The sequence below is a fragment of the Bubalus kerabau genome, chromosome 5 (genome assembly GCF_029407905.1).
Source record: "Bubalus kerabau isolate K-KA32 ecotype Philippines breed swamp buffalo chromosome 5, PCC_UOA_SB_1v2, whole genome shotgun sequence".
In the NCBI taxonomy this organism is placed as follows: Eukaryota; Metazoa; Chordata; class Mammalia; order Artiodactyla; family Bovidae; genus Bubalus; species Bubalus kerabau.
In genome coordinates, this window is record NC_073628.1 from 135,223,014 (window position 1) to 135,236,350 (window position 13,337).

General features: G+C 56.6%; 1 protein-coding gene across 15 annotated transcripts in view; it reads right to left on the minus strand.

The window, feature by feature from the left end:
• The window catches only part of PPP1R12B (protein phosphatase 1 regulatory subunit 12B), a 171,280-nt gene that overhangs the window by 112,730 nt on the left and 45,213 nt on the right, over positions 1-13,337 (minus strand). For 13 of the 15 annotated variants that reach the window (XR_008715147.1, XM_055583199.1, XM_055583204.1 and 10 more), the window contains exons 2-7: positions 11,315-11,445; positions 5,963-6,081; positions 4,313-4,472; positions 2,809-2,953; positions 1,796-1,870; positions 210-289 (exon numbers count right to left, since the gene is read on the minus strand). Coding sequence is in view for 14 of the 15 variants with exons in the window: in XM_055583199.1 (XP_055439174.1) it covers positions 210-289; positions 1,796-1,870; positions 2,809-2,953; positions 4,313-4,472; positions 5,963-6,081; positions 11,315-11,445 (710 nt within the window). In the remaining variant the exon portion in view is untranslated. Of the gene's footprint in view, positions 1-209; positions 290-1,795; positions 1,871-2,808; positions 2,954-4,312; positions 4,473-5,962; positions 6,082-11,314; positions 11,446-11,682; positions 11,919-13,337 lie in introns of those variants that run through there. The other 2 variants (XM_055583207.1, XM_055583209.1) reach the window with 2 other exon arrangements.

Below are 13,337 nucleotides of genomic sequence, written 5' to 3' on the forward strand. Positions count from 1 at the left end.
AAACAAACATGGTCTCCATTACTTCACAAAGTGAGCACCCCCCCCCAACTCGCAGGTCCCCCATGGCCACGCCACCCACCTCCTCACCCATCGAACATCCCCCCGTGTTTAAAGGCTATCTGGCTACAATCAGACACGAGTCTCTTCACCGTATGAATTCTCAAGCTAAGTCTGTCACACGCAGCTGGGCTCAAACCCAAATATCTTACTTCTTAAAGAGTCTGCTGTGCAGCTTGCTGTTCAAGTCTGATTCGATTAGCTTGTTCCGTGTCTCTTTTTCACTTCGAAGCTGGAAATCAAGAGAACGGGAAAGGGAAGACGTTGACCACGGGAAGAAATCAGCAGTGACGAGGACTCCGGCGGCCCCATCGCTGCGCCAGCACCGGGGGAGTGAGGCGCGGCAGGGCACAGCAGAGGGGCTGCTCGGAAGATGGAGACAGAGGCAAGCCCTCGGCCAGTGAGAAGAGGAAAACCATGGCACCAGAGCTTCAGGGACACCCGCCTCCTAAACATCCAAACCTCATCGCCCCAAACCTCATTCCAAAGGGTGAAGCGCCAGAAGCGCCTGTGAGAGAACGCTCTATGATCCGATGCTGAATTAAGTTGGCAAGGCTTCTACAGAGAAACAGGTGCCAAATGGGAAATGAGCCCTTAGGAAAACCTGCCCAGCACTTAGACACACGCTCCAGACAACATGTATTTTTATCCCCGGACCCCAGAGTTATGCGGAGGCAAAGGCAGGCACCACTCCCAGTGGTGGGAAGATGTCATTTAGTGAAGATACTATTCGTGTTCAGAGACGAACCACACTGGGTAAAACACACGTGGGAACTCTCTACTGTATTTCTGCAACTCCTACGTGAGCCCCAAAACTATTTCAGAATAAAGTATTCATAAAACAATTAACACGTAACCGTGAAAATCACACTCTGATGTTAGCAAGGCTGCGACTGCTCAGTGACGGAGCCCACTGGGCCCGGTGCGTCTGCGCTCTGGGGCCGGGCTCCCCAGCGAGGCCTCTCCCACCCCAGCCCGACGGCGCTGAGTGCCGGGAGCCCCACGCTCTCCCCTCAGAATGGCTCTGCACGCCCTTCTGAACCCGAGCCGCGGCCCCGCAGAGGGGAACACAGGAAAGCAAGAGCATCACCTTCCTCCACCCCAAGGGGAGCTGCTCGAGCCCTGCCGTGACCGGCCCCGTCCTCCCCCCGGCAGCCCTCCTGCAGTGGAGGGTGACTCACTCCCTGCTCGCCCCGGCCGGGGAGGGCTGCCACACTGTGCCTGGACGTGGGCACAAGCCTCCGAGGTCCTCCTGAGAGGCGCTGTGCCACGGGCCCAGGAGCAAACCATCACATGCTCAGGAGAGCAGGAAGGGAACGACTGCGGACATCCGATGGACCTGGGCTAGGTATGAATCACTGACCAAGCGCCGGACCAGGCCACATCTCTGAGCTTCGTGGGTTTGCTTGCTTTCTAAGAAAGAAACATATTCCTCCCTGTAGTCAACCTCCTTTAAAGAAAGAAGTCCCTTCAGTCAATAAGGAACTCACGAGACATCCTCAACTCAGTACTCCCTGTTTGGAAAACACTGACTCCAACACGTCACATCACTTGCTAGAACTCCAGCAACCAGAGCCGTCATCGCCGTGTGTGCCTTCCAGCTGGTGATGCGAGACAATGAGCGAACTTCAGCAGCAATGGCTTTGGGGATGTTTCCTCTAACGGACTGTTCCTGGAGGAACAGTGACCACTGCTGGGACGAGGACAGACAGACCACACGGCCGCCAGGCAGACTCACCACGCTCTGTCTCTTCTGCAGCGTCTCCAGGTGCTCCACCAGGCCCTCGTCGGCCACATCAAACGGCGTCTGGCCCTGGCGAGGAGACAGACGCCGCGGTCACGCGCCTCTACCCGGGGACCAGCTGGCACTCGTCTCAGGCCTCTGACCCTCTGACCGCTGCCTCCCTAACTCGCCGAGTTAGCACCAGGATGAGGCCCTCCTCTATCAGAGAGGAGGCGTAAGACAAGGGACCCCACAGACACAGGGCTTTGCGTTTTGTGAAACAGTGAGCAGGCAATCCTCACCTCACCTCTACTGTTTATCGTCTCTTGGCAAATAATCAATTGAAATCTCTACTTGTATCTCTTCCAAATGTTCACAGTTGCTACAATGAACTCAACAAGGGGCTCTCAGAGGCCTCAGAAGGAGGCCCAGGCGTGGGCACTAAGACTAGTCACAGGAAGCAGCCCATTAAGTGAGACCCTCAGGCCACAGCTCAGCGAAGGGCCCGGGCCCACAGACCATGGGTGAGCGGGGTGGGGCGGGGCAGACCGGAGCGGCCCCTGAGCAAACAGCCAGGCTTCCGGATCCGCGGTCAGCGGGTGAGAGGGAGCTGCGGGGCCTCTAACCCGCCCGGCGCGAGGCTGGACGCCACGCGTTCAGCCAAACTCGAGGCTGCTGTCGTCACGGTTAATGAATGGCCGCAAGCAGGGCTCGGCTACTACGTTTCTGAATGAAAAGCTGAAGCATTTCACACTTCTTCCGACAGCGGTCTCGGGCTTCCCCACGACTCACTTCCGCTAAGGTAAGAACGTTTTCTTTTTTCATTTTCTGTCTGTTTCAGGGGCTTCGGTGTAAGCAGAGTCAGCAGACGGCTTTCATGTCACCAGGCGAATGTGCGTGTAGGTGGGTGGATGGGGCAGGTGCAGGGCTCTAGCTGCTGGGGGTGCCTGCTCCAGATGGCAGGCCTGGCCACTGGACAGGGCCTTCCCGCCTCGTGCTCCAGGATGCCGCTGGGGGCGCCCACTCACCAGCTTGTTCCTGACGTCCATGTCGCAGAGGGCCTCCGCCAGGATGGAGCAAGCCTCCTTCACGCCCCAGTGAGCGGCTGCGTGCAGAGGGGTCCAGCCGTCGTGATCCTGGACGTTGAGCTCATAGCCAGCCTGAATCAAAAGTCTGAGGAGAATCCGGACGAGACGTTCAGACCCTCTGCACCAGGGTTCCCTGCCCAACGCACAGCTGTGTGTCTGACGTTGCCGGCCAGCCGCGCCCCAGCCCTGAGCCCCGGTGCCGAGCCCTCTGCTCTCAGGCATCAGCGCAGCGGTCACAGCTGAGTCCCCCCGACCGAGGCCACACTGGGGTGCAGCCACGTCACCCCCCAGCACAGACACCACCCAGAGCCCCGTCCAGGGCCCGGCCCATGGCCCCTCATCCTCTCCCTCCTCCCGCGCCCGTTCTCCAGGCAGTCTGCCACCTCCCCCGGCAGGAGTGCCTGCAGGGGCTCCCGCTGAGGCTCCAAGGCCGCGGGGCACATGGAGGCCAGCATGACCCCCAGCTGACAGAGGCAGCACCGCCGCGGGCCTCCAGAGAAGCAAACAAGGGAACCCTGTCCTGAAGACAGGAGCACCGACACCCACCACACAGACCAGGAGCCTCGTCCCAGGACACAAGCAGCGAGCGCGTCTGCTGACAGACACACACAGCTGCCAGTGCTGCACCCGCCCGGCGGCCCCGAGGCTCCACAGAGCAGGGGGACGCGCAGGGATGGGAAGACGGAGGAGTCCAGACCCCTCCCGCATGGGCGACCGCCCTACCCCAGCGAGTACAGCTCCCCTGAAACCTATGCCACCAGCCTAACGAGTCCACAGAGGACGCAGGGACGCACGTCTGCTTGTACTGCAAGGGGGTGGGGGGGGGCAGGGGAGCCGGAGATGAACCGCCGAGCAGTAGGAGACCCACCAGCCCCTCCAGGCCACCCCAGCTCTGCTCCCCACGGAGCGCCAGGAGAAGCCGGGGCAGCCAGTGGGAGGAGGGCGGGGAACGACCCAGCAGGTAGAGGAGGTGGGACAGGGAGGAGGGCGGGGAGGGGGCAGGAGGGACAGCGAGGGGGAGGGGGGAGGGGGAGGAGGGACGGTGAGGGGGAGGAGGGTGGGGAGGAGGGACGGCGAGGAGGAGGGGGGATGGTGAGGGGGGTGGGGAGGAGGGACAGCGAGGGGCAGGAGGGCGGGGATGAGGGACAGCGAGGGGCAGGAGGGCGGGGATGACGGACAGCGAGGGGGGAGGAGGGACGGTGTGCGGGAGGAGGGCAGAGTGGGGAGGAGGGTGGGGAGGAGGGACGGCGAGGGGGATGAGGAACAGCGAGGGGGGAGGAGGGATGGTGAGGGGGAGGAGGGTGGGGAGGAGGGATGGCGAGGGGGAGGAGGGTGGGGAGGAGGGACGGTGAGGGGGAGGAGGGTGGGGAGGACAGTGCCCCTCTGGGAACCTCAGCGCTGTGTCCGCTCCTGGCTGTGTGTCCCTGCCGCAGTGTGGACCCACCTGAGGACCTCAGAATAGCCCTTGGCTGCAGCCACGTGCAGGGCAGTGGCCCCTGAGCGCGCCTGCCTCACGTCGGCGATCCTGCCGCTGTTCAGCCACTGGCGGGCATCCTGAAGCATCTGCTGCTCCTCCTGCCGCCGCGCCTGCTCGAGGTCCAGCCCTGCGGAGGCACGCCGGACAGCCACTCAGCCGCTGCGGCCCGGCGGGCCCGCCTGAGGGCCAAGCGCCAGCAGCAGCTTGGTGCTCAGCCAACTCACTCTGCATCGGAAGAGCCACAGCGTTCACGGCCGCCAGCAGCCCCCCAGGGAGAGGCCACTAGGCTAACACAGACGGCGGCCCACTGAGGCCTGCAGGCAGGCTGGCCTGAAGAGCCTGAGGACAGGCGGCCCTGTGACGCCTGCACAGTGCAGTCACAGCCTCCTCACGGGTCAGCCTTTGTTCCCCACCGTCCTCTGCGGGCGCCTGTCACTACGCCCACTGAACACAGGAGGGAATAAACACGCGGAGGCCAGGCGGTCACTCGGGGCCACAGAGCGGTCGCCCCCAGGCCCCTGTCTGCCCCTCCTCTCCCCTTGCTACACCTAAGATGGGGCCAACAACCTTAGTCTCAGGTATCATGTACTTTGATAAATTAACTCCCTCTGAAGTTCATTTCCCTGAGTACAGAAACACGTTGAGTGAAGCTCTGTGGCCTAGAGTTGAGGAGCAGCCAGCACAGAGACACTTCCGAGGGATTCTATTTCCCTTCAGAACATTATGGACAAGTTATTAAGTGTTAGTATTCTCAGCTCTGCAGGCACTCGGCCTGTCTCAGTGCCTCAGCTCTGCTGCTGGAGCAAAGGCGGCCTTGGATGGTGTGAACGCAGGCCCGTCCGGCCGGCAGGAATCGCATCAGGAAGGTCACAGCAGAGAGACCCCCAGGGTGGACTGCAGACTGTGGGTGCGGGGGGCTCCCAGCAGGAAGGCACGTCCCCACGCCTCGGGCCCACACAGCTCTGAGGCACTTCCGGCAGACGCCCCAAGGCCTGTCCTCCCTGCCATGTAGGCCCAGGGTTACTTGCAACTTTTTAAATTAAAAGAACCCAAAGACCTCCAGTCAGAGAATCCTGACCGGTTCTCTGAAGTGGATTCTTCTGAAAATATAAACTAAGCATTTTCAGAGTTTCTTCGTCTAATTAATTAGCTTCCTCACTGTAACAAACTACCAGAAAATTTCATAATCAGGATGGTTACAGATCACTTCAGAGGCTGCAACAAATGTCCCACCAGCACCACGTTCAGCTCTGCTCAAGAGGAAAGGCGCAAAGTCAGAGAGAGGACTGGCCAGTGCTCAGAGGGACACGGGCCACCTCCTCTGCGGACCTCGCCACGGGACGCCACGCCCACACCGTCTGCACACGCAGGAGCTGGTGTGCGCCCCTCCTCAGCCTGCCCTGCAGCGTCACAGCGCCCACCGGCCGCCTGACTACACCGCGGTGCACGGCCCAGGGCTGCAGGGGCGGGCCGACCGCACCGCCTCTGGAGTCTGGCCTGGCCGATCCGCGCACGAGGACTAGTAGGGCATGTGCCCTGGGCAGCAACGGCCGGCATGAGCAGACATTGTCGTGCAGCTATGCCCAGGCCCCTCCTGCCCTCTGGCCCTCAGCTCACCTTGCTTCTTCACCTGCTCCAGAAGAAGGTCCTTCATGGCAGGCTCTTCTGCAAGGTCAGAGGGAACTTCACCTTCGCTGTTGACGATGCCCACGCTGGCTCCATGATTAATGAAATACCTATGCAGACAAGATCAGAATCAGAATCAACCTTTCCAGTCTGAGACCAGCGGCACTCCTGTGCCTGGGGCTCCGCGCAGAGCATGGCCTCCATCTGGAGTTTTAGTGTGGTCCCAGATAAGGCACTCCACTAGCCTTCAACAGTTGGGATCAAAAGCGTCTCTATTTCTTGGTAAGAACAATGCCTACAAGTGGGATTTCTCACACTCGTCTCTGAACCCCATTCCCTCACTCCCGGTGGGCGGCAGGGCACTTTGTAAACACCACAAGGGAGACACGCAGCCTTAAAGCTCACCCCGAGGCCGAGGTCCAAACCCAGGCTTCCAGGAGGGCTCAGGACACCGCTAATACTGAGAACGGAGTCCCCAGAAGAGATGGAAAGGAGCGATTCTCACAGAAACGCTCCCCATTCCCATTAAGAGCACAGTAAGTAGTGCCAGGGCACGAAAACAGAATGAAGGACAAATTAAAATTTTCATAAATCTGCCTAGGTTACATGTCCACAGAACTCTCCCTTCAACCAGCCATCTCCATGAAATCTACACTCTAAGAAGAAACTAAATGACTGAAGAAATAAATGAGTATATTCTAAATAATTAGATTCTATATTGAAAGGCAATACAGTGTTCAATCCTAAAGAAGAAAGGCCTGATAACTTTGATACCTTACAGAGATCCTTTTGATTTTCAAAGTACTTTCACGTACAATTATATAATGAGTCTTACACAATTTCAGGATTAGGCCACGTGGGTGCTGTTAGAGCTGAAAGACAGAGCTGCGGCCCCGTCTCCTGACTTCAGCTCCAGTTCATCTTGGCACCACAGCAAGTCACCCTGGGGCCAGTGAGAACCCCAACAGTGCCAGAGTGCTCCCAAATACAAGTATTTAAAGGAGAAAGAAAAATGACTTAAATTAGACTTCAACCAATCCACAACGCAGCAAGCATTTACAGGTCCCCTTCTACGTTTAAAGGGCGCACGTTTTTAGCACACTGAGGCTCCCCTTGGGGCTCAGTGGTAAAGAACCCACCTGCCAAAGCAGGAGATGCAGGTTTGATCCCTTGATCAGGAAGATTCCCGGGAGAAGAGAATGGCAACCCAGTCCAGTATTTTCCACTTAGCCTGGAAAATCCCAGGGACAGAGGAGCCTGGGGGGCTACAGTCCATGGGGTTGTAAACAGTCAGACATGACTGAATGACCAAACAACAACACGTTTTAAAGACACTGCAGAAGAATTTAAAACGACAGTGCGTGGCCACTGCATTCAGGAGCTGGCCGAGGAGAGCCTGCAGCTATTAGATTTAGAGCGCATTTTTCGAGGGTACTGCTTTCTCACTGCTTAGTACCTGGTATAAACAGAGCATCCATAAATGTGTCTACCTTACAGGTGGACTGCACATATATGAACTCATCTGACTTCTAGCCGTCCCCACTCTCCCCTCACAGACTCAGAGGAAGACAGACTCCGCGCTGAGGCTAGCCGCTCCCTCTGCTCTCCCCGACCACACTAAGGCCACCTGCTGCCCTTCATGTCCATGCTCCTTCACCTCCCAACCCTGAGAAACCAAAATGCAAAAAATACACAGAGTGAGTGCAGGACACGCTCCTGGACTGAGCCTCACCCTCTCTGGTCACTCTGAACCCCCACTGCCCCAGAGTCAGCCCCACACACACACATGTGGACTGAGCCGCACCCTCTCTGGTCACTCTGAACCCCCCACTGCCCCAGAGTCAGCCCCGCATACACACATGTGGACTGAGCCGCACCCTCTCTGGTCACCCTGAACCCCGCACTCCCCCAGAGTCAGCCCTGCACGCACACATCTGGACTGAGCCGCACCCTCTCTGCTCACCCTGAACCCCGCATTATCCCCAAACACAATAGCTCACTTGCATCCCACAGTTCAACAGTCCCTCCAACTGATGAAACACCCTCCCTTCCCCGCTTTCCTGCTATTATTAGAAACTTTCCATGTCTTTCAAAGCCCCTTTTAGAGGCCTTTGCATGTTCTGACAACCGAACCTTCCCTCTTCTTCCTTGGACTCCGCCTCTGGCACTAAGTCTGGGCCTTGGTCGTGACACACAGGGACGCTGCCCCCGCCCCCCCAGCTGACTGCGGCTCCAGGACAACAGCTGTGTCCTCCTAACGGGCATCTCCGCTGTGACATCTGACGTGCGCTCTCTCCTAGCAACCCACAAACACTGCGTGAAATAAACACAGCATCGAGCTGCTCCACTCGGACGCCTTTTCCATTCTTTCCTGGGTCAGCGGCAACGTCACTCGGGCATAAAGGCCCTGCTTTTCCCTTTCCTGAGAAGTTCTCGGACCCTGATGGAGACGACTCCTGTCCAGAAATGACCTGGGTCTCCCCGAATCAGAGGGATGCGTGCCAAGTGAGACACTGCCCCAGACCATCCTCACCCTGGGGGCGGGCTGATGGGGGCGGAGCCTCTCCAGGTTCACACTGTTACCTGAACAAGTATCACCCATGAAGTCTTCTTTCTGTTCTGACCACGCTGTGCGGCATCAGGGATCTTAATTCCCCCACCAGGGACGGAACCCACGCCCTTTGCAGTGGTAGCACAGAATCTTAACCACGGCACCACCATGCAAGTGTCCATGAAGTAATATTTCCTGTAATCCTGAGGATCTTTACAGTTACCCTGAGGCTCAGAAATACCTCTTAGCTCAGTAAACATGGGCTTCCCTGGTGGCTCAGAGGGTAAAGCATCTGCCTGGAAGGCGGGAGACCCGGGTTCAATCCCTGGGTCGGGAAGATCCCATGGAGAAGGAAAATGGCAACCCACTCCAGTATTCTTGCCTGGAGAAGCCTGGTAGGTTACAGTCCACGGGGTCACAAAGAGTCGGACACGACTGAGCGACTTCACTTTCACTTTCAGTAAACACAGCCTTTAGAAAATAAAGCCTCTCTTGGGACTTCCCTAGAGGCCCGGGCATCAGCACGCGGTGCTTTCACAGCCATGGCCCAGGTTCCATCCCAGGTCAGGATGGGATGGAACAGATCCCACGAGCCATGCGCAGCTTGGCCAGAAAAGAAAAAGAAGAAAGAAAGAAAATAAAGCCTCTGTGTCCCTCTTAAGTCACCACCAATGTAAGGTCTTTTTGCTACTATTCTAAGGGGTGAACAAAGAAACCGAGATGTGTTCAAAAACTCAGAATAAGTTAGCACCACTAATATAAACAATAAAACCAAACTAAATGCTGTCATTTGGGTCAATCTGCCGCTTCTAAGTTAGACACTTGGTGGTAACAGGAAGGTAAGACACCCGGCTAACTAGCAGTAGGCCTGAACTCCAAAAGAGGAATAACAGCCCCTAAATCTCTTTTTAAAAATGTATCATACAGAGTTCAAATATGAGACTAAAAAAGGTCATCACGCTAGAATGCACTGATTCTTCCCTAGAAAGTGAATCTGGCTGTTCTTCATTTCCACTAGCTTGAAATTTAGACTTTCTAAAGATTCTGGGAATGAGAGTATAAAGTTTTTACTCTCGTTCTTACTCTTTTACTTAAAGATTATAAAATCTTTAAGGTTTTTAAGATACAAAAAGAAAAACGAGGGAAAGACAGGGCACTAATCTCTGAAACACCGCTCACAGACCCCGCGGTCAAGGCCCTTAAAGGCGGGGGGCTCTGTGGGCAGAGGGTGGAGGGCTCTGGGGGGCTCTGCGGGCGGGGGGGGGGCGTGGAGGGCTCTAGGGGGCTCTGCGGGCAGGGGTGGTGGTGGAGGGCTCTGGGGGGCTCTGCGGGCGAAGGGGAGCTCTGTGGGCAGGGGGTGGGGGTCTCTGCAGGGGGGGGCTCTGCGGGGAGGGGGTGAAGGGCCCTGGGGGGCTCTGTGCGGGAGGGCTCTGCAGGCAGGGCTGGGGGGTCTCTGCAGGGGGACTCTGCGGGGGCGGGGGGGCGGGCTCTGCGGGCGGGTGGGGGTGGAGGGCTCTGCGGGCAGGGCTGGGGGTCTCTGTGGGGCAGGGGGGCTCTGCAGGCCTGGGAATGCAGCCGCACAGGGACACACGGGGAGGGTGAGGACAGCCAGCAGTGGCCGGGGAAGGCTGGTCCAGCTCGCGCCTCTGGGTTGGACACCTGTGCCCAAGGAGACAGTGACTCTCACCAGTCTACTTCACTCAAAGTAGCGGTTGTTCCGGCAACAGACACGTAAAAGTTTGAACTTATTTCCAAAGGAACCATGTTCGTCCACAAGCCAGGGTCAAGAAACCACGGCAACAAAGCGATCGCAGTCACTGTCTGTCTCAGCTTCACTATAAAAGGAGGAAGACAGACCCCTGGGATTAGGCCAGCACGACTCCAGGCTGAGCTGTGCCTGTCACCTTCTAGGGGAAAAGCAGAACCCTGGATGGAATGAGATGTAGGAGGTCAGAATCACAAACAAGCCGCCGAACAGACAGTCAAACACCCGTGAGAAGGGACAGGCAGGCTCTGTTCACGGTTCTCAGGTAAATGGACGTCTCTGCAGAGGTCGGCTGAGGGGCTACCCAGGAGGGGAGCTCTGCTGTGGGCGCCTGCTCCTCAGAACCCGCAGCGTCTGTCAGCGCGCCGCCTCTAACTCCCTGCACCCGGCACCCTCTCATGGGACCCAGCGAGGCTTCCGAGGGGCCGCTCCCAGGCCCCTGCAGCGCTGCCAACAGAGCTCGCCCTGCTGTGCAACAGGAGGGCTATAATGGGCTCCACTCCTGTGGAAAGGGGCCATGAAAACACCTCATCTGACTTTCAAAGGACCACGGCTTTACGTAGAGAACTTACCTTAGCAATCCACAGTCAGTCTCATCCAGAACACATGTGACTGCCTTATCTCCCTGGCCACGCCTTCACTCAGCAGACACTCACTCAGCACCCCTTCCAGCCCAGACACTGTGTGGTGGGGTTCTTCTACACAGAGTGTGGAGAAATTCCCCAGGTCTGCCCCCGCGCATGTCCAGCTACAGCCGCTAGAAACAGCCCAGACAGTGCGACCAGCAGAAGCCACCCCCGCGCGTCCCAACAAGTACACACCACCTACAAACAGGAGCAAACACAAAATCTCAACCAAGAAGCTGCAGATTTAGCAGCTACACAAAACACAGTTATCAATTATTCCTTAGAACTGATTCAACCGCCCGCTTTTATGAACTGCAGTAAAGAGCGGTCACGGCTGTATGTGAAACTTAGACTTGAGAGCAGAAGAGCACGAGTGTCCGCATGCACCGCCAGCCACTCACTCTGCTATGTTGAGGTAGCCACAGGACGCTGCTGCGTGCAGGGGCGTCCAGCCCTCGTTGTCCTGCTGGTTGACGCTGGCTCCGTTCTCCACCAGGAACTTCACCACGTCCAGGTTCTCGTCAATGCAGGCCTGCAAAGAAAAGCCCATCACTGACTCAGCAAGTGCGTGCGGGGATGCTGCCCCAGCTCTGGCGGTGCGGCGGAGTCGGGGAACAAGGCGTGTCAGCCCTGCGTCCTGAAGGGTGTCTGGGGGGCTGCTCAGCACTGGGATCTCAGGCAAACCCCCCAACTCCCTCCCTGCCTCAGTGCTCAGCTGTGAAAGCGGCATGATGGCAACTGATCGTGTCACAGTGCCGCGAGGACTAACCAAGGACAGCGATCGCTGAAGCGCTGTTTCATCACGTTATCCAAGAGCGATGTCAGGAACCACTGATTTGCCTATGAATCTTACAGGCTCAAATACACCTTTCTCAGCGGGAAGCTGCAGTTGAGGTTCCAGGACTGCTGAACCATCTCTGCTCTGGCAAGAGGGTGCGGTGAGCCCTCAAACAGAAGCCGTGTGCTCCTTTCCACGTCCGTCTGAGCAGCTGCAGACAGCACAGCACGTGTGTCTGTGCAACGTCAGGAAGGCAGAGAAGCTTCCGGAACAAAGGCTGCAAGCACACTCTCAGCCAGCAAGGACAGCCACAAGACCCACAGGCCATCTGAGCACAGCCAGAGGACAAAAGCAGGGACAGCCACATGGACAGAGGCGACCACCGTCAAGGCTTCGGTGGACCCAGAGCAGCGGAGATGCTTCAGGGCCCAGCAAATGAGAGTCCTTTTTTTAAAACTTGTCTCTTAGCCCTTGCTTCGCAAAAGAAGAAAAGAAAGCTAAAACTTTAGCTGAGAACAAGTATCGAGGTCAAGCTGACCTTTGTAACACTGTTAATACCCGACTTGCCCCCTCACTGGCTGAGGCCCGCTCTCAGACACGCAGCCCCACGGGGAGGAGCCAGGAGCCTCTGAGGGGCAAAGCAAACACCAAGAGGCCGGTTTCCCACAATAATGACCCTGAAGAAGCCGTAGAAACTCTTAACGTGACTAACCCTCAATCGCGGATTCTAAGTGTCCGTAACGCCCTCTGACAACCGTGAGCACGCACGTGGCCCTTCCCCACGGCCCGCGCTCAGCGCCAACTGGGGACAAAGCCTCTGTGTACCTGCCCGAGGTGCCAGATGAACACACAGCTTTCTTCACAGATGCTACTTTACTCAAAACAACCAACAGATAAACTATGACAATCAAGGCACGAAAGTGAAAAGTGAGCCTGTCACTTAAAAGGGAAAGAAACCTCGTATTTCCTGCCAATGACAAAATTTGGCCATCCAATTAAAACCAGAACTTTGAAAAAACTACCCAAGAGCCTGACAGCTCCCTAATGTTCAGTTTTCCAATGCGATTAGTGGGATTATCAAAAAAGGTGATTTATACAGTAAACGGAAATACATACTAACATCTGGAAATCGGTGTAACTCAATGAACCCATACTTTCCACAAAAGCAAATTCATGTGTGAGAAAGCCACGCAAGGTAAAAAATCCACTCAAAACACAGGTTAGATGCTGGACTTTAACGTCACAAAGTAAGGAAACTCCACTGATTGCACAGTGTGGAATCCAGATTCCAGACTGTGACTAATATTTAAGGAGCTACTCTTGCTGGCATTTCAGCAGCAGGAGCACCCGTGACTGTGTGAGCAGACTGGTAGAACACTCACCCCTCTCAAAACAGACACCCGTGTGAGCCCAGATTTCCCTCACATACGTTCATCAGAACAACTCATCACAGGAGACAGAGGGCAGACGCGAGCAGAGCGTCACGCAGATGCAGGACAAGCCGCTCTTCCCTTTATGCCACGTCGAAGGGCTGCTTTTACTTTGCTTTTCGTTCTGAAAGTACACAGCTCTTTTCCACTAAAGTACCTGGTTCATATGAACATATAATGGGCTACTGCTATTTTGACTGAATTACTAAGCAGGTA